This window comes from Varanus komodoensis, unplaced genomic scaffold (assembly GCF_004798865.1).
Source record: "Varanus komodoensis strain SLA01 unplaced genomic scaffold, ASM479886v1 scaffold67, whole genome shotgun sequence".
NCBI classification, from domain to species: Eukaryota; Metazoa; Chordata; class Lepidosauria; order Squamata; family Varanidae; genus Varanus; species Varanus komodoensis.
In genome coordinates, this window is record NW_025336308.1 from 890832 (window position 1) to 909996 (window position 19165).

Below are 19165 nucleotides of genomic sequence, written 5' to 3' on the forward strand. Positions count from 1 at the left end.
GACACGGGTTAATGTCCGGAGGCTCTGGAGGGGAAGCGCTGCATCGGTGCGGGGAAGCAGCTGCACCGAAGGGCCGGGCAGGAGAGCCGTGGGCTGAGCCGCCTCTTCTGTCTTCCTAAGCACACCTCCTGCCTGCAGGTGTGGCAGAAGGCACTGTCAGTATGCCGGAAACGGCCGGACTAGTTGGCTCTTGCGCAGGGAGGGTGGCCTTCGTGCCTCTGCTTTGCCTTGTTTGTACAAACTGCCTGGCTGGGGGACAGGGCGGAGAGCTGAGGAGGAACCAGGCCTGCAGTCTCGAAATGCAGCCTCGAAAGTTTACTCTGAAGCTTTACTGGGCAGCTCTTCTGAGAAGGAATGGAGGGCTGAGTCTGCCTCTGTTGCGGCAGAGGCTGTCCCTGGCAGACTCGCAGACCCATGGAGTGGTTCAGCACGCAGGCAGAGGTACGATGTCCAGGCTGGATGCAAGCTTTGTCGTGCTCGGAGCAGGCCCTTCGTATTCAGCGGAGCAAGTGAGAGAGTGATCCTGTGGTCCTTGGCGGCATGTCCGGATTCCTCCTCCCAAGATCGGAGACCGTGTGCCAACCTTGGAACGGGGAGTCGAAGATCTGACTCTCTTCCCCACATCCTCGCAGGCCAGCAAGGAAAACCCACACGGGCTGCACCACGAGGTCAGAAAAGCGACCTCAGAGAAGGAGAAAGGGAGTGTTCGGGTGGGTGGGCAGGGGAGGAGACGGGAGGGGGCGGGACGCTGGCTACTCCAAGCCCACTCCCACCTCCTTCCCTTTCCTTCCAAGCACCCCTGCAAGACTTGCATGCACACACGTGTGTGCGAGTGCAGTCAGAAAGACTTCTCTGCTTTTCTGCTCGAGGGGAGAAAATGTCGTGGTTCAGCCTCACAGCCCCCTCCCCCGGTATGGCTACTCATCTTTTTAAAAAGCCCTGCTGGCAGATTGATGGTGGGACTCCCTGCAAAACCTTTAAGAGGGGAAAAGGGAGGTAGAGGTTGGATACGTAGGTTGCATGGGCAATGCTTATACTGCTAATGCCTTCCAAATTGTAGCATCTGGCTTGCTAATTAAAGAGGTGCACATGTTTTAAATACAATCCATCTACTTTGGTAGCTGGTCAAAATCATTAGGCATGAATTAACTCCAGTCTGTGTAAATTACTGTACCAACATCATATTCTTTCTTCAGCTGAACTTGAATAAGTCACTTCCTAGCTGGCTCAATACCAGGAACAGACGATTACAATGAATTTTAAGTACCAAGTCAAGGCTCAGAGCTAATGAATAATGGAAAAAATCTGCATGTTGTTCTTTGTCGCCAAGTGTTACCCTATTCCCACTGAGAGGGCTACGGTACGCTACTGCGGGGCAACTGCATTTTACCATCCCGTTCGTCATACGATCAAGTGTAAAGACTTTTCCAGCGAAATCGATTGGAAGTTGGGTTTTTACGATAATCGAGAAACGAGGCATTTGAAAGTCCTTCCAAAGCTCCCCTGAGAACTTGTCTTCCTTCCCCTTAAGAAGGACACCCAGCTCCAGACAGTGTTGAAAGCCAGCTTCCTCCAAAGCTCATCTCCTCATTCTTAATAATGCAGGCTTTAAAGTCTAAAGGCCGTTGAGAGACTGCATGAAGCAGATCAGCATGAGAAGACAGGACCAGTGGTCCATCTCATACAGCACAGCCTCTTCCTGAACCTTTCAGGGGTCAAGTCCCAGAGCTGGGTGGGACCACAGGGACCAGAGGCAAAGTTTGAAAGATATTCGATACCTTCATAGGTTTGATGTTCCGCACAAACGGAGGAACAGGATTCTGCTTCCTGCAGTGGTCATCCAGATGCTTCCAAAACTGGATGGTGATGTGTGTCTGTCTGTTCTGTGTGCAGCCACAGATATTCTTCTGTGGAGCTGAAGGGATGTTAGCTTCAAGTTTCCAGAGGAATCAGTGTTACCCCCGTTGTGTCCTAGAACTGAACTGGGTTTCTAGTAACTCAAAATTTTCAGCAGCTGCTTCTGGCTGGACAGCTCCACATGGAAAACAAAACCGTGTGTGGGATCCAGATTAAGGACAAATGCTGTCCCCACCAGCCACTCTATCTATCCTGTCCTCTCCCCAAACACACAGAATCCAAAAGAATATGAGGAAGGAATGCATCTACATGCATTAAAAATATACATAAGCGTGTGCCCTACAACTCTTACGGAGCAATCCCGTGAGCCCCAGAAAGCATGTAGGTTACTTCCGATTCTCAGAAGCTAGGCCAGAAGTGGGAATCCTGCCCTGCTCTCCCACTTGCACTAGTCGTCTCTCTCAGGTCAACTGAGGTACGGGAGAAAAAGTTCGTGGAGACAGGATGATCAGTCCTTGAGGTCAATCCAAAACCTTTTGACTGCCAGAAGCAGAGAACAAATAACAGTTAGACTAGGACTTGGGAGGCCCACGTTCTAATCCCCACTCCACCTCGAAGTTTCCTGGCTGAGTTTGGGCCTGCCACTGACTGTCAGGCTAACTTACTTCACAGGGTTGTTGTGAGGAGAAGAGAAAAACCAGTGAAGCCTCCTTGGATTCTTTCCAATATAAAAAAGAAAGGGTATATCTTCAATTATGAAATGAATGTACAAATATTAAATAAAGATGAAGTGCCCCATTCTTGTCCTTAGCAACTGCTTCCAATTTAGCTGTAACACCAAATTAACAAAATAACTAGGGAATGTTGGATGCTGGTTTTGCAATGTTGCAGTGCATTTATTCTGGTGTCTGTGTGTGTGTAGGTTTATGTTCCAGACGACCATAATACCACCTTAGGAAGAACTTCAAACAAGCAAGTGTTTGAAGGTCTAACAACTGGACTTCTGAGAATCCTGGCTACAGTGTTTGGGTGTCTGATCTCCAGCCTACCTCTTGGAAACAACCACATATACACACCAAAATTAGTGCAAGAAGCAAAGAACAAGACGTCCCAGGTTGAAGTCTTCAACAGTAGGATGCAAGACCTCATCAGGTAAGAAATGGGGTAGTTTTTCTAAATCTTCTTCAGAGGGGAAGGTGAGGCAGGAAGGTCCGTCCAGCAGTCCAGCTGGGACTGTGAGATCTGCTGGCTCCCAAGGGAGTGATAAGACGTCAAGGCCTTCTCCACTGTCCAAGCTGGGGCCAATAGATGCTGCTTCCTCCTGTCCCAAAACTGTTTCTCTCAGCATCTCGTCCTACTTGACTGTTCCGGAGGTTGGAACACAAGCAAAAAGGCCACTTCACGGGCCAACTAGGACCAGCCGCCATTGACTTCCTCCTCCCCGAACTGCCTCTTGTGAGGACCGTGGTGGCATTTTCTCCCTTGGTTTATGTTTACTAAATACCGTCCCATCACCAGCTCTGAACTTCCTTATGTGCATTGGCAAAAAGAAGCTTTATGAATGTGTTAAATAGCTAAATATTAAGCCTTCTTGTGCTGCCAGGTAGTTGATCTATCTTTCTAACTACGATGTACTGCACTTAGTAGTGGTTGGCCGATTCCTTGGGTTAAGTTTCTCCCAGCATCCACTGCCTCAGATCCTTTCAACTGAAGATGCCAGAGACTGAATCTAGGACTTTCTGCATACAAACTGTTACATGGGCTTCCATGGGAGGTGGTGGAAGCCCCATCGGTGAGGGTGTTCAAAGACAGGCTGGACACATGGTAGGCATGTCATGAGTAGAGCCGGCTGGAGCCAGGGGTCAGACTAGATGGCCCAGGAGTCCCCTTCTGACTCTCTCTGTTTCTGTGTTTCTACATCTACTCCCCTTGAAATCTCGTTTTTTCCTATGCTGAGGAGCATAGAGAAAATGCAGATATGGACAGTCCTTCTGAATTAGATTTCTTGACATCACTGCTTGGGCTAGAAGTCCCTAACTGAAAGATGGCTGTACATAAAATTCTTCTTTCAAATAAATCTGGAGGGAGGCCGAGCCCCTTCCCCTGTTTGTTCTGTGGAGTCCAAAGCATACGTTGAAAAACATGCGGAAGTAAGGAAAGGACACTCAAGTTTCTTCCAGAATTTAAAGCCCTCATAAGCATTCACATTGCTTGTGACCTCTTCATCTTGTGAAGTTGTTTTGCCCTACAGTACATGTTCTTGCTTCAAAGTCATCGAATCAAGTGGATGCAGTTCTAATAAGAATGTGTTGCACACAGCCGCCTCCCTTCTTTCCGTGCCAACTTGTTATCACCTACAGTCACTCATCTTTTAATATCCAGCGATTTCCTTATTTAAGCTAATGGGTCCCCTCTAGTGTGATGGGCCTGGTTTGATGAGGTTAGCCTCTGACACATCGCTATGCAAATACCCCTCTTCATATGGCCTTCGCAACAAGCTTCTCCTCCTCCCAGCAAGAGATGAGCACTTCGGCCTTGGTAATAACTAAGATCAGAAGCTGAAGGGCCAAGGGCCGAAGCTCCGTGGAACAGAACCAGCTTGCCAAAGAACATCCAGGATGTTGAGAGGTCGCACGAAAGTTAGAAGCCGTGCAGCCCAAATGTAAGGGCATTTACCTTATAACTGTAGGTGTGTGTGTGTGTGTGTGTGTGTGTGTGTGTGTGTGTGTCGCATTTTTACTTATATAGATGTTACATAATTAATTTGCAGTTTTCAAACACTCGTGTTTTGCTTCAATGCAACAAGAGTGATGTAATGCCATCTTAGGGGAAGGTTGGAAGTTAACATCTCCACCTTGTTTTCTCTGTTTCTTCTCGTGTGATGTTTTCTCTCTCTAGATGTTCCTTCCTTCCATCCTTCCTTTCCATCATCTGTCTCCCATCCTCTTTCTGGAGGACAGGATAAAAGATACATTTAATTTTGCAAGGAGATCTCCCTCTTCTCTTAATAAATTACTTTTTGCCATCTCTTCAAATCCGCTTTGCCCCCTGCACTGACCCTGGCCTTCCTTTGGCACTGACCTCTTGCACTTAAGTATACTTGAAATTCCGTACCTAATTCATTAATTTCTAGAGGGGAGGAATCGCACTTGGATGCTCAGCTCTTTACATCTCTGCGCTTTTATCCCTCTTTTCTTGCATGCCTTGCCATTTCCATTTGAATTAACACTTTTGCCTCTTTTCTCACCATTTTCTGCATTAATGCAAATACATTTTGTTATCTTGATACTGCTCTTCCAGCATATATTGCCCAGGATAGTAACTGCTTTTGCTTAAGAAACTTCCATGATAACACCATTTTAAAAAATCTGTGTCGCTTTTGGGAAAGCCCAACCATAGACAACACATTCAGGTATGGTTTCCTATAGGTCAATGGGGAATCTGAATTAACTAGCTTGTTTTTGTGTGCTTTAGCAAATCAGAACCAGAAGTCGTGACTTGAAATGGGTTGGCCAACTATGTTGGTTACGGTTTGGCATAATGTCTGATGTGGCGTTTCTTGGTTGGAGCCTTTCCTGCACTACTAGAGACGGAGATGCTAAACTTTGTAACCCACAGTTGGCCTGAATCGTTTGGAAGCGCAGACGATGCTTTGAGTTCTGAAGCAGGAGTAGTTCAAGTCCATGGTTTGGTGTCTTGCGTGACCTGAGCCAGGAGCTTGCAGGGCTATGGAGACCTTCATTTCATAGAAATAAAATTGAACATTAGCCCAAGAAAGCCAGAATCATAAACTCTCATAGAAGGCCACCTTTTTGCACATTTTAAAGAAACATTTATTTGAAGTTTTCCCATACTCATTATTCCTCGCTTGACATTATTTGTTAAATTTCTAACACTTTGCTATTTTAAGAGCTTGAATTTCTAGCCATACATTAAAACAGAAAACGCTAAACTGCAAAATTGGATTGTAAATTGCGCCATTAAAATGATGAGGGTGGCTTTCTTCATTTAGGATCAGGGCACTGACAGGCATTCAGTTTTATAAGCCAACTTAGATATGAGGATTTGCATTGTACACAGTATTCCTCTTTTTACAGATTATTAAATTAGATTCAGTGATGGGTTCATACTGAGTAAAGCTGATTACACAAAACATCTGGGAAGAATTAGCTTACCTTACTGACATCTTAATGCCGTGTTTACTGAATGTGTGTTTTTCAGAATGGGACCGGGGCTTGGTTCTGGGTGCACGGGACCCAGAATATTGGCCAGTAACACCGAGTCACTTAGTCACCCCAGGAGCATTATGGTAATTCAGCTATTTTGGGCTCTGACATAGCATCCGTAAGGCTCAGACTGTGGGTAATAGATGCAAAACAGAACCAAATAGAAATTGCTCTCATTGATATACCCTTGAACCATCACACAGCTGCTTTTTACTGCTGTAAGATATATCCCTGGTACTCTGAAAACCAGCCTAAAACAGGAGATTGTTTGAAAGATCCTCTGGCTTGCAGTTTGGTGACCGTCTGTGCAGAGGAAGCTCCTTAATTAAAGGATGCACCTAGTTGCAGGCCGGAGTAGATGAGGCAGTGAAGGTACATGATTTGATCCGTACGTTTTTCAAAAATGAAGATGCTGGGAAACCCAATTTAGATTGAGGCAGCAGCACCTGGGGAGCGGGGTGAGGATTCCCCAAATATTTCATCCAGTGACCCCACCCCCACCCCCGGAGCATCTAACAGCTCCATTGGAAACATGTATAGGTGCGCTTAAGTTTTATGTAAATAGATGAATCCCTGGAGGAAAATTTCCCAGTGGCTGCAGCCTCATTTGGAAGCTGGGCCATTTCATTTATCACATGTCTATGCCACCCAATAGACCAAGCTCTCCAGGTAGTTTAGAAAGCTCAGTCCTTCAAAATGCATTATAAAAAGCATTTACATGCACACATGTAAACAGCCGGTGCCCGTAGAGACGCCCCTGAAACTATCTGAAGCACCCTTAAACCTCAGAGTATTCCACGGGGTGCTACCTCCAAATTCCACGCCTGACTATCCCTGCCATGCATGCTGACTACCCTCTGGGAAATTCCGGGGGCTCCAATGGATTATGCCACGGGACACAAGCGAGGGGCCCCACCCTGCAATCTCAGCCTTGGGAAAGGCTTGGCCCTCCCAGTTCCCATTTTGCGCACGGAGATTCTCCGTGCATTGAAATGATCGGGGTATTTTCCCATTGGTGGGAAACAGAAAAATATGGCATGTGTCTGTGTGTGTTTTTAAAGCTGCTGTTAGCCGTAATAAGCTGCATTCAGTTTAAAATACGTGCATTTGAATAATGTTGCCATCTGATGGAGCAAAAGACCAACTTAAACGGAAGAGCAAAAGTGACCACTGCGGATACTCCTAGTGACCTTTCACAGTCTCTGCGTATCTACACTCCATTTCCAAACAGGTTTTTCCAAAGAGTGTGAAATTTCAGGCCACTGCATTCTCCAATTGGGAGGTCTGCTTATTGATACCTTTACCTTGACGACACCTGAAACTGACTAGTCCAAGCCCATGAATGGCCCACACACACCCCTCACCTGGCTGGGCGGCTGTGTCTGGCCCCAGATCAGACTAGCCCCTTTCACCTGAGCCGTTTAAAGGATCTGATTCCACCAGAAGAATGAAAGGCGGGATGACACGGGAATGGGACAACTGGAAGGCATCTCAGGCATGCGGTCCATAGTATTCCCAGCGGCCTTTCTCCTCTTAATTGCTCCCCTGCGTGTGCATTGCAGGTGTGGGGGAAATTCATGCCCTTAGCATGACTCTCCCCCCTCCCCCCATGCACAGACCTGGCTGTCAAGAGCAGAGACCTTGGCAGCAAGACTGTGCGTCGTAATCGCTAGAGTCCGGCTCAGGAGATCTTGTCCCCACACGGCCATGTAGCTACTGGATGACTTTGCGCTAGTTGCCGCCTCTCTGCCAAACCCACCCGAGAGGATCGTTGTGAGGACGAAATGCAGAGGAGGACCGTCGTGTGCTGCGTGTCTTTGGTTCAGTCCCTCAGTTCTGTGAAGAGGGGAAACAAATCAGAGAGTCGCTCACTCCGAGCTTTCTGCTATTCTTGCTAACATCCGGTTCTGCTCCTCCTCCGAGGAACCCGCTCACCCAACCCCGCTCAGCTCGCCCTCGCAACAGTCGCCTCGGCTGAGGGAAGGTGGCCGGGCCACGCAGCCACAACGGAGACGTGCGTACGTCCCCTTTGGGAACACTGCTCATTTCCCTGTGCATATCTGGCCAGGATGGCCAGCTGCTGCGAGGAACGAGCCGCCCAGATTCCTACAACAGCCCTCAGGCTCTGGGTGGCGTGTCTGAGAAGTTTATGGGCATCCGCATCGCAAGGTCCGCTATTTCTGTATTGCAAGCTGATTTGAAAAGAGGCGCCTCCTCTGAAGAAAGGTCTCAACTACCCAACGTTAGCGATCCTGCCTGCTAGGACATCGCAAGGGAATGATTCGCAGAAACGGTAGTTTGATCAGTCCGGAGAAGGGACGGTGCTTCCTGACAGGAGAAAGAAATTGGTACAAGTCTGCGGGGGGTGGGGGGAGCACAGGAGCACACGCCGTTCAGAAAAGCAGTTTTGGTAAAAGTGGCTGTTGCACCTGGCAGGGGAGCGGCTCAGGTGCTCCCTTGAGAGCTCTGCCTGCGACTGTACTAAAAGCAAATACCTTTGAGCAACAAAGGAGTTTCTCACTTGTTGTTGGCTCCAGAAGACGGAGCGTGGGCACATTCGGCTTTGGGAGGATTATTCTGTAATCAGATTGCGTGTGGGTCGTTCCGTCCTCCTCATGTGCACGACTTGGTTTTCCTTGCACTAAACCATGGCAGGAATATAAAGGTGGTTATGAATTGCTGACCAAGGCCAAGCTCTTTTATTCCAGCATGAAACAAAAGCATACATTCCTCACGAAACATGTATTTATTTATTCATTCGATTTCTATCCTGCCCATTTCTTTAAAAAAGAAGAAGAATTCAAAGCAACTTATATCGTTCTCCTCCTCCACCTTATCCCCACAACAACAACCCTGTGAGGTAGGCTGGGCTGAGAGGCTGTGTCTGGCCCCAGATCACCCAGTTGGCGCCATGGCTGAGCGGGGACTCGAACCTGGATCACCGGAGTCCCAGTCCCGTGCTCTTCACCACTACCCCCCAGTAATTCTCAAATATACTGTAGAAATTACATTCAGGTCTTATTTATTAAAAATAAATGCCCAACAACACCATGGTAATAGTCAATTTTTTGACTAGCTAGGGCATGTTGGGAGTAGTTGACCTTTTCTGTGTCTAGACGTGCCTAGGATGGTACCCTGAGTTGCTAATATTCAAGGGGTAGTTCTGTGGCCTCTGGCAGTTGCTTAGGTGGCCACTGGTGGATCCCGCACCCCTCGGAGAAGCGCTCCGATGCTGGAGCTTGGGCCAGAGCTTCCTGCCCGCTCCCTCACAGCGGAGATGGTTCTTCCACACTGCCTGCAGCTCTGGACTCACAAGACCAGCCTCTGAGCAGCCGTTGGGCGGAGGGGCACCTCCATCCTCTGAGGGACATCGAGGGTTCTCTGGTCCCTCGGCACAAGCCAGTGACCAACCCATATGAGGCCAGAATCAGCCATGGAAGGCAGGATAAGTCCCACGAGGATCCGTGCTTTCTCTCTCTTCCCTCCTCCATTGGATGCCCGCAACCCCTTTGGATCATGCCCTTTCTGGACGCTGGGATCTGTGAACGACAGCAGATGAGTTGCCGGCTGGGCCAGTGTGCACTCAGTGGGTTCATGCTTTTTCCCCTCTCCTGTTTCCTTTCCTAGCTACATGGTCAACATCGGATTGATTGAAAAGTTGGCTTGCTGCTTCCTTTCCGTCCAAGGCCCCATTGATGAGAACCCCAAAATAGCCGCCTTCCTGCAGAACGCCGCAGCCTCCTTGCAGGGAATGTGCCAGATGTGTTTTGCCGCCAACGGCAGGTAAGTGGACTTCCTGAGCTGCTACCAGGCGGGTCCCTCACCTTTTTGGGTCCGTGGGCTTCTTTGGAATTTGGAGAGCAAGTTGTGGGTGCTGTGGGGCCACTGGGCCCATTCAGTAAACCTGCCATGGTGGGCATGACCATTCACAGAACGGTCCTTTCCCAGAAGCCCAGCTAGTGAGCTTAAAAGATGTTAACTCACCCAGGAACTTACATACACGGTGTAGGTAGGGCTCCATTTCTGGACACAAAAACACCTTTTCGACCGTAAATCTATTCATTCATTTATTTTATTTATGTAAAACTTTTCTAGACCATCCCATTACTGAAGTCTCGGGATGGTTTAACAATGCAAATGTAAAAAGCAAAGCACAGTGAAATGTCGGCTCAGGGTCAGGAAGCGCCAGAGAAAAGCTCCTACCACCCTGAAGTCTTGGGTCCTGGTGGACACCAACTGGGACATAGGTCCATGTGGACCCCCCCCCCCCCCGTGCGTGCCCTCCGGTGACCTCAGCAACTGGGCAGGTTGGCAAGGGAGAAGGCTCTCTCGCAGAAAGAAAGCTAAATTGTTGTGCGAGAGCAGTGGGGTGGTGTTGCTTCTGTGCAGTGCTGAATGATAGGGGAAAGGGAAAACACCGCCGATCGTGTGTGATGGTGTCAGACAGACTCACTAGAGAAGGAATATCTGCAAAATGAGAGCTTTGAAGGTGATACCAAAGACTGCCCCCTTTAAATCCTGACTCGAGGAAGCCTTCCAGTCTCCAGGCCTTGTCATTTGGAAATTACCTAATTTTAGGACCAAAAATTCTGGCAATCAGCTAATTCTGCAACCCCTGGATGTTAGATTTCTGGGACCAAACCTATTTTTGGTTCCAGGAAAATCTTATCTATTCACAAGCTGGTATTCATTTCTCTAAGTATGCTTTCTAAACATTAGCTTAGTAACACAAGAGTAACTCAACCCAGAAAGTAGTTCAGCTGTCCCCAATTTAGCATGCATGGAATTTAGGCTGTAATTCGGTACACACTTAACTCTGTGAAGCTTGCGCTAGAACAGACATACATAACTTTGCATTGCTAGACTACCAGGACTGGATTAAAAATGAATAAAACTGAGTAAGCAGGTGTCCTATAAAAATTATATTCTATGACGAGGAGATACTAATGAGGAAAGCCCAGTAGCAAGTTAGATTCAAGACAATCAGATGAAGGTGTATGAATCATATTCCCATGACAAGCTTTAAAAATGATGATTGTAGTATTAGAAACAGCAAAGGACATTCCTTATGTTATCTAGCAACATAAATTCCAGCAGTCTTTTAGTATCATAAAAGTTTTGCTGTTGGAGTGAAGGAATTCATAGCTGGATGAAGTGCCTGTGTTTATAATGAAATATGACTGCTTTTCTCTTTTATTGGCATGGTCTTAAAATTGATTTAACTATAGAATTGATTTTGTCGTTCAAGGTGCTTTTTTTGCTATTAGTTAATAATAAATGTTGAGGTGAGAGTTAGACAATCAAAGTCCTGTGCTTAGAAAAGTTTGCTTTTCTAAGGCTTTCTGTAATAAGATGGTCAGCTTTGAAAACCTGGGGCGTGTAGTTTCAGGTGATTTAAAGAAAATTCTGGGTGAAAAAAATGGACAGTAGTTAGTGTGCGGAATTTCTTAAAAGATACCAGACCTTTTTTAGTTTAAATCAGGAAATGATCATGTTCTATGTGATAAATTTCATTCCAGTTTGGATTATTTTATTTCGTTGCGACTTTCTGAACGGTCATTCAGTGTATGAATTTTTGAACAGTATATGGAAAAGTCTGTTTCAGAGTTAGTAAGACCAACATCTAGGATGAGAAACCTGTAGGTGATGAGGTGCCTTTAGGGACTGAGCCCAGTCCTTCCATAATGCAGCTTTCAATCCTTCCATAATGCAGCTTTCAAAGGTTGTTGACTTGCCTTCTGATTCAGAAATGGAAGAAGAGGCAGGGGTGGAATGCGCAGCTGAAATGTCCAGGCCAGCGGACCTAGAGATAAACCAGACCTTCGCTGAGAGCCAGACGTTTCTAGTTCACAAGGGATTCTGGAGCACCAATGGGGCATTTGCCCAATTATATGACGTGAGGTTGAGAAGGCAGATCATCTGAGCAGGGGCAACAGGCCCAAAATCAGCAGGATCTGCCTGGAAAGGAGGAGGAGGGGGCTTCAGTGTGGAATCACCCTCATAGCATTGAGCCGCATTTCTCTAATGGCCAAAGGTGTCTTTTGTTTTTCACTTCTGCACCACTCTTCGTTTGCATCTCAAAGCCAGCCTGGCAGGTCAGTTTTTACATAATGGGCTCGGTTAAAAGGCCTTTGTCCTGATACACCTGGAAGATGTAGGTGAAGATTGGCTCCTCACATGTTCTTATACTTGTTTGTGGTGGTTGTAATTGTAACTTTTCATCACCGACAATGAAACTCCTTGATATTGTTGGAGTCCCCCAATGTCTGGCTCACCCCAGATTTACCACATTGAAAAAGTTCATCACAAGCATTTTTAGGAAGGATTGGATTCTGTCCTTCTGCATATCCAGTTGTACTGCGGAAGGGCCCGAATTATGACTAAGCCCGACTATTTGGCCGAGTGTTCCCCACATTGGCAGCAAATGCTCTTGCACCAAGTGGCAATTCCAAGCAAAGGTTTAAATGCCACGGACTTAAATGAGCCTGATTGAAAGATGATATTCATTCCGGACAGAGTCACTCGTCATCTATAAACAATCCGATGTTGATCCTCCTGTGAGCTCGTTACACAGTTTTCGGGCCTGTGACCCATTTTGCCCCTCCGTATATTCTGTGTTTGACCAATGATTTGGTCCACGTGGCTTGATACACCACCCGCTCACTTCACAATCTCAGTAGCCCACTCCCAGTCGGGGAGGTGGTGCCAGGGAGGTGTGGGTTCCAACCAAAACTTACAGGAGCTCACCGAAGCTCACCAGTCACACACACACTCACAAAGATAAAATGGAGAAGCCAAGCACACTCCTTTAATTTCATTGAAGGAAATGTGTGTGTGTGAGAGAGAGAGAGAAAACGGAATTACACAAGTGTGGACTTGCTTGCTGAAACTGTAACATAAGAACCAAGCCTCCGCTGTCTTTTCAAATACCTACAGAACCCCCTTTTTTCACTTCGAGCATCTGAGAGGAAACAGAAAGCTTTCTTCTTCTTTATGGAAGGCTGTGGGGGGAGCAATTAATCTTTGTGTGATTTGCCAGTAGCTTCCACCCATATATTTTCCAGCATGGAGCGCCTTGTCATACTACACTTGAATTGAGACCTATGTTTAAAAACCAAGCGGACATGCATAGTCCAAAGATAGCAGCTCCTTATGAACTCTGGTTGAAGATGCTAAACTGTATAACAGACGCAAGTACTCCCGGCTGCAACGCGTCTTGGGTCTAGTCCAAAGATCACTGAAGTTCCCGGGAAGCCTTCCAAGAATGTTAGCAAGGTCCACTTCAAGACTTAACTGTGAAACAGGCAAATGGTAATGGAGGCTTCAGTGGAAACGCTCCAAGGGGCAGAATACAGTCTCCCAGCCAACCCTGCACTGCCAAAATATCCACAGACAATATTTCTGCATGTCCACCTACACATGTTACGAGTGAGCGCCATCATTCCCTGCTGTGTCGTACTTTCAAAAGAAAGGAAAGCGGTATAACTCAGTAGCCCGTTAATCGGAAGGCAGAATTGTCTGGCTCTGTATCGGTTGGATGTGTTTGGATTTGTGTGTGTAGGAAAAAAGGAACAGGAAGGTCAGGCCGAAAGGATGCAAAGGATTGTAGGGCTGCTTTGTATTTTATTTTATTGCAGTAATTAAGATAATGTCGGTTTTGGCTGCTGGGTGGCAAATAAAATATTAGCAGTTTGCCTGAGTCCCGAGCGCCCTGCTTCCGGCTGCCAAAAGACGGCACATTCAGCAAAAGCTGAGAACTGCCGACAAGAATACAAATTGTGGTGAGAAGGAAAGTAGGCCAGCAGAAAGCCAAAAGTGGCCCTCGGCTTCCATTTCCTTTTGCATATGTTCCCTGCCGCATCGGCGGATGTCGGTTACCTTCCCCAGGAGGAAATGGGTGTGTCTCACACACCACTTGTGCCATCCTATATCCTGAATTTAGCGTTGCATCAGGATGTCTTCCCGTCCATTAAAAGAGGAGAAAGGCTTCTTGGACATGTTTCAATGATCTTTCTGAAATGCGCATTAGGAAGATGAGTGGAGTGCCTGATTTAACTGCTGTTAGTGTTGGGCGCAATCCAGGGGGAGGCCAAATCCACTGAAATCCTTGGGATTTAATCACGTCAGGCGCTGTCACGTTCCTTTGACTTCTACCAGCCTTGTTAATTCTTGGCTTCCCCGATGGCGAAAGGTTCTGTGTGGTCCAGAGTTGGCCAGGTTGGCTGCCCTGAACTTGGCCTTTCATCCCCTGCACGGCAGCCACGGCAACCCATGCTCCCCAGTATGGATCCAGAGGCACGTGTTTGAAAGAAAAAGGGAATGCTTTCCTTGCCAGAGCACCCTTGGGTGCGCGCGGGTGCATGTCTGTGTATGAAGACTCCATAAGTCCCTCACCTGTTTGCTAAGCTGTGCAGACAGCTGGGTTAACGGCAGGGGAGAAAAGAGGCTGCGGCTGTGGATTTGTAGGATGCAGAAGCCCACCAGCAGAGAAAGAGGGGCCGAGGGAAAGCGTTGGGCTTCTGTTGGAGAAGAAAGCATTGGGTTCAAAGAACCGGGGCTCCTACTCCATTGCCTCTTCGTATTTAAGAGCCGGGACTTCACGCTTCCAGACTGTTCACTGGACCCTGCACCAGCGCTCCTTGAGTGGAGGTACAGAACTGGGACCAGGGAAGGCCCGGGCTGATCTGTCCGTACACCAACACCATGCACAGAATCCATTGCACTGTTCAGTTTGGGAAACACTCTGATTTGCCCACTGGCTGGATTTGTACGAGCCAGGGACACAAACAAGAGTTCAGTCCATGCAGCCGTTGCAGGCGGGGCTGCCGTCTGGCTTACAGCACGATTCCTGGAGTCCTGCTCTGCCTTTTATTAAATGCAGGCAGTGTTAAGCAAACATGGGTCCCGTTGCTGAACCTGTACGCTAAACATCGAGCCCTTTGTCCGAGGCCTCTCTGCGAGTGGCTGGCCTCTCGCGTCACTCGGGTGGAAATGGCTGCATCGAGCGCCCGCAGACGGCAAGGAGCGACGGCAGCGCTCGTGAACCTTCCTGCCGTGGAACCACATTTTATTTGGCTGCCTCGCGGGGGTGATAGAATTACTGATCGGCAGAGCACCATGCACCGCAAGCTGCTTTACTGTGCACAGAAGGATGCTACCTTGCACCCTGTCCCTCTGGCCTGGGATCGTCCAGCTGCTCTCCAGGGATCCCCACCATGTTCCTTCCCAGCCCCACCAGAGATGCCAAGATTGGGTCCTCCCTCTACAAACAGGAGTTGCTGGGTCGGAAAGTGAGTCCTTGTGGTCATGGGCCCCTTCTGATTATGGATCGTTAATTTTAATATTCCTTGGTGATGGAAGCATATGTGTCGAGCAGTCAGTTGATAAGCGGGCGAGTTACTTGCGAATCCTTAACGCTGGCATCCTGTTGAATGGTTGAGTCCCCGGTACCCAAGTCCCATTCATTTCCATGGGTCTATTCTAAGTGGGATAACACGGGATGCAACCCTAGGATTGCAAAAAGATCTGTTGCTGAAATCCTTTAGACTGTGTTTCTCCTAGTGAAAAGAAAAGCAAGTTGAAGTGGTCACTGCAGGAAACTTCCTCTATTTAGCAGAACGAATGCGTCTTCCCATGCTTGATGTGACTGGTTTTAGGAAAAAAATGCACTTGCCATTACCCGGCTTGCTCAGGTTAAAGGCTGAGATGTTCTTGAGCTGTTGTCAGACGGTCCCGCACAGACGCACCTAAAAGCAGCTTCCCAGAACATTTTTTTCAAATCATTTTTGAGCCACCTGGAGACATATACACTGTAAGCATGTTAAATTCCTGGGCAGCTGAAGTGGAAAATGCCCCGTGCCTTTCCCTACAAGCCCCTTTCCACTTTCTATTCCTCTTGAGATCTGCAGCGTTGGATACACCCTATCACAGACCTGGGCATTGTACAGCCCGCGGGCCACATCCGGCCCGATGGCTGACCCCGACTGGCCCTCATGAGGTCCCTGGCAAATTAAAAGTCAATGCAAATATATATCGTCGTAATATAGACGCAAGCAATACAACTGCACTGCTTTTATTTGGAAGGATCTGCTAAATTGAATTGAATTTATTGCTTTTCATGTAATGTTAATGTTGTTAATGCTTTTGTGAATATTCATTAAATAGTGTTGTTCTGTGCTCCACATTTTCATTGGATCATTGTATTGTTTCATTTACTGTTTTTATAGAGATATACTGAGCAGAGCTGTAAGTGTATTGGTCCGGCCCTTAACAACTGTCAAAGTTTCTCATGTGGCCCCATAGGAAAATTAATTGCCCACCCCTGCCCTATCAGATACTCTCCAGTTATTCCTATTTCCCTGTATCCCGGTGCATCATTCCACCCCTGTTTTTTTTGCCTTCTGAACACTAAAATGAATTCATTGAGAGTCTATCGCCTTTGCCCAGGGTCTCTAGAAGGGACCAGCCGTCGCTCCGTGGCAGAGCGTGCGGCAGGCATGCCGAAGGTCTCGGGATCAGTTCGCAGGCTCCCCTGAGAGAAAGCTGGCAAAACCCCCAGCTGCCTCCCCGGAGCGCCGCTGCCACTCAATAAAAATTACACGAGCCTCAGTGGACCAAGGATCTGACGCGGTGGAAAGCAGCCAGTGTCTGTATAAGTAACGCATGACCCTGGCCACAGCACCCGTGTGGGCCACGTGGGCGTGGATGAACACAGAAGCCCCCACAGAGGGCTCAGTGGGACAGCCGTGTGTTCAGGTGTGTGAATACATACATTCACATATACACCTGCACACACAGGCACCCCAGTTACGGAATAAAGAAAAGGGAGCCAGATGGAAGGGTGGGTTAGGGTCGATTGAGCTGTATACGATTAATAATATTAATATTATTTGCTTATTTTATCTGGCCAGGGCAACTTACTTTATATTGTTATTTCTTGTATTTTAATTTATGTTGTGAGCCGCCCCAAGGCTTCGGCGAATGGGGCGGCATAGAAATGTTTTTAATAAATAAATAAGTATGCGTCCGTCGCGCTCAGATTTTCTCCACCCTCTCGCTCAAAGCGGGTGCAATAGATGCCGAATCGCTTAGTGAATTCTTCTCTCCGGAATCACACACAATAGTATTAATCAGTCCTTAGGCTGAATGAATACTTTTCATTAATGCTACTGAATTAATACTACTGTCCTGGGACTTTTTAGTGAAGGATGGTCTATAAAAGCTTTAAATGAAATGAAACGAAATGTATATGGATAGCTGAAAATAGTGATGGGGCGAAGTTGAGGGACAGAGAATGCCCCCAGTTTTTGTCAGCGTCTTTCTTTCACCAGAACTGGAAGTCGTTTCCATGTTTCTCCTGACATTTACCACTTCAGTTTTGAGAGTTATTTATCTTAAGAATAACAACAGGGACTGAATCTTTCAAGAATGAAGCCTGAGGATTTTTTAAGACCAGAATCGTTTTTTTACATCAGTGTAGGCTGGGCTGCTGCAGACCAAAATCAGCTGTTTTATCCGTTTTTGTCTTCCAAAATTCTAGCTTATGAACCTCTCATTAGCTGCCCCAAGGACTGTATTTTCAGCAGAGAGGGGGAGGACATGGATGATCCTAAGAAATAAATAACAATAGCTTGCATGGCTGGCTGGCTGCCCAAGTGACCCTGCGCTGCTCTCTCTGGCAGGTCCTGGAGCATCTTTGACGACACCCGCCAGGATCCCACGGGGCTCACGGCGGCCCTCCAGGCCACGGATCTGGTGGGGGTGCTGCATATGTTATACTGCATCCTTTTCCACGGCACCATCGCAGACCTGAGCACGGCCAGCCCGAAGGAGAGCTACACCGAGAACACGGTCCACGTGGCCCTTCAGAGCTTGCGCTTTTTCAATCGTTTTGCTGTCCTGGACCTGCCCGCGTTCCAGGTAGTTTTCCCTGCTGGTTCGGACACCCCCAAGCCAGGGCTTGGCGTCACCAGAGGGAGCCGTTGGGAATGTCACGCCAGTTGAGCTGGGAGGAAGGTGTGGCAGTGGCCCCCAGTTCATTATATCTGGTGTATTAGACCTTGGGTGTCACTTCCGGTGTGCCTCTGTGTGCACACTATTTATTTATTTAAAATAATTATATCCCTTTCCTTTACGCAGGGGGTCTCAGGACAGCTTACAAGAACCAAACAATCAATCCATAGTCAAAACAACAATCAGTAATAATTTAAAATGTACCTGAAACTAACAGAAACATGTTGCCAATGAGAACAGAGTCAAAATCAAAATCCAGATCAAAATCGAACAAAAGCAAAACCAAAATGCACCTGTGGGTAATTAAAAACCAGTTAAAATTCCTAGTTCGTAAAATGACAGGCAAATAAAAAGGTTTTCACCTGACGCCAAAAAGAATATAAAGTCAGTGCCAGGCAGACCTCTCTGGGGAGAGCATTCCAGAGTATGGGAATGGCGACGTATCTGTGGTTTTCCCATGGACTGTTGGTTGGCCTCTTTGTGAATAGACTAGATAGATCCCTGGCCCGATTAAGGGAGGCGTTTCTTGTGTTCGTAACCTTAATTCTGCCCGCTCCCTTTCCCTTCCAAGTGCACCAGTTTGATGCTTCTTCTCCTAGCCACATTGGGAGGGGTGATTCATCATTAACCCGAAAACCCAGGACGGAAACCCACAGCCTTATCCTGGGAGAGGGGACAAAGGGCACCTGAACCCAAAGCTCCTGACAGCTCCCTCCCTCTTCTGGCCAGACACTTACGCTCTTTAAAAGATGCTCCGGCTGCTTTGCAGGGCAGAAGGTTTGCAGAGCCGGCCCTCTTTTCGGCACCGCTCCTGCCCTGGGTTTTAATTAGCTCTCCATCCAGCTTGACCTACAATCCCAGCTAAATGCCCCTATTATACTTCCTTTATGTATTTGTTTTCTTTAAAAGTTGCCCATTTGCATCACCTTTTTGCAGGTCATTGGTGGCTCTGTGATGATAGCATTTCGGAGTTCTTGAAAGCTTCAGTGTTTCTTTAAAATCCACCGTCAGTGGGCTTCCCTCCCTTCTTGCTCTCTTTTTTTTGTGGGGGGAGGGGGTTAGTTAAAATA

At 47.5% G+C, this 19165-nt stretch overlaps 1 protein-coding gene across 3 annotated transcripts in view; it reads left to right on the forward strand.

Annotated features, from left to right (window-relative positions):
* SCAPER (S-phase cyclin A associated protein in the ER) overlaps positions 1–19165 on the forward strand; it is a 143212-nt gene that overhangs the window by 105065 nt on the left and 18982 nt on the right. For all 3 annotated transcript variants that reach the window (XM_044450475.1, XM_044450476.1, XM_044450477.1), the window contains 3 exons: positions 2780–3009; positions 9711–9866; positions 17765–18002. In XM_044450475.1, the coding sequence (XP_044306410.1) occupies positions 2780–3009; positions 9711–9866; positions 17765–18002 (624 nt within the window). The remainder of the gene's footprint in view (positions 1–2779; positions 3010–9710; positions 9867–17764; positions 18003–19165) is intronic.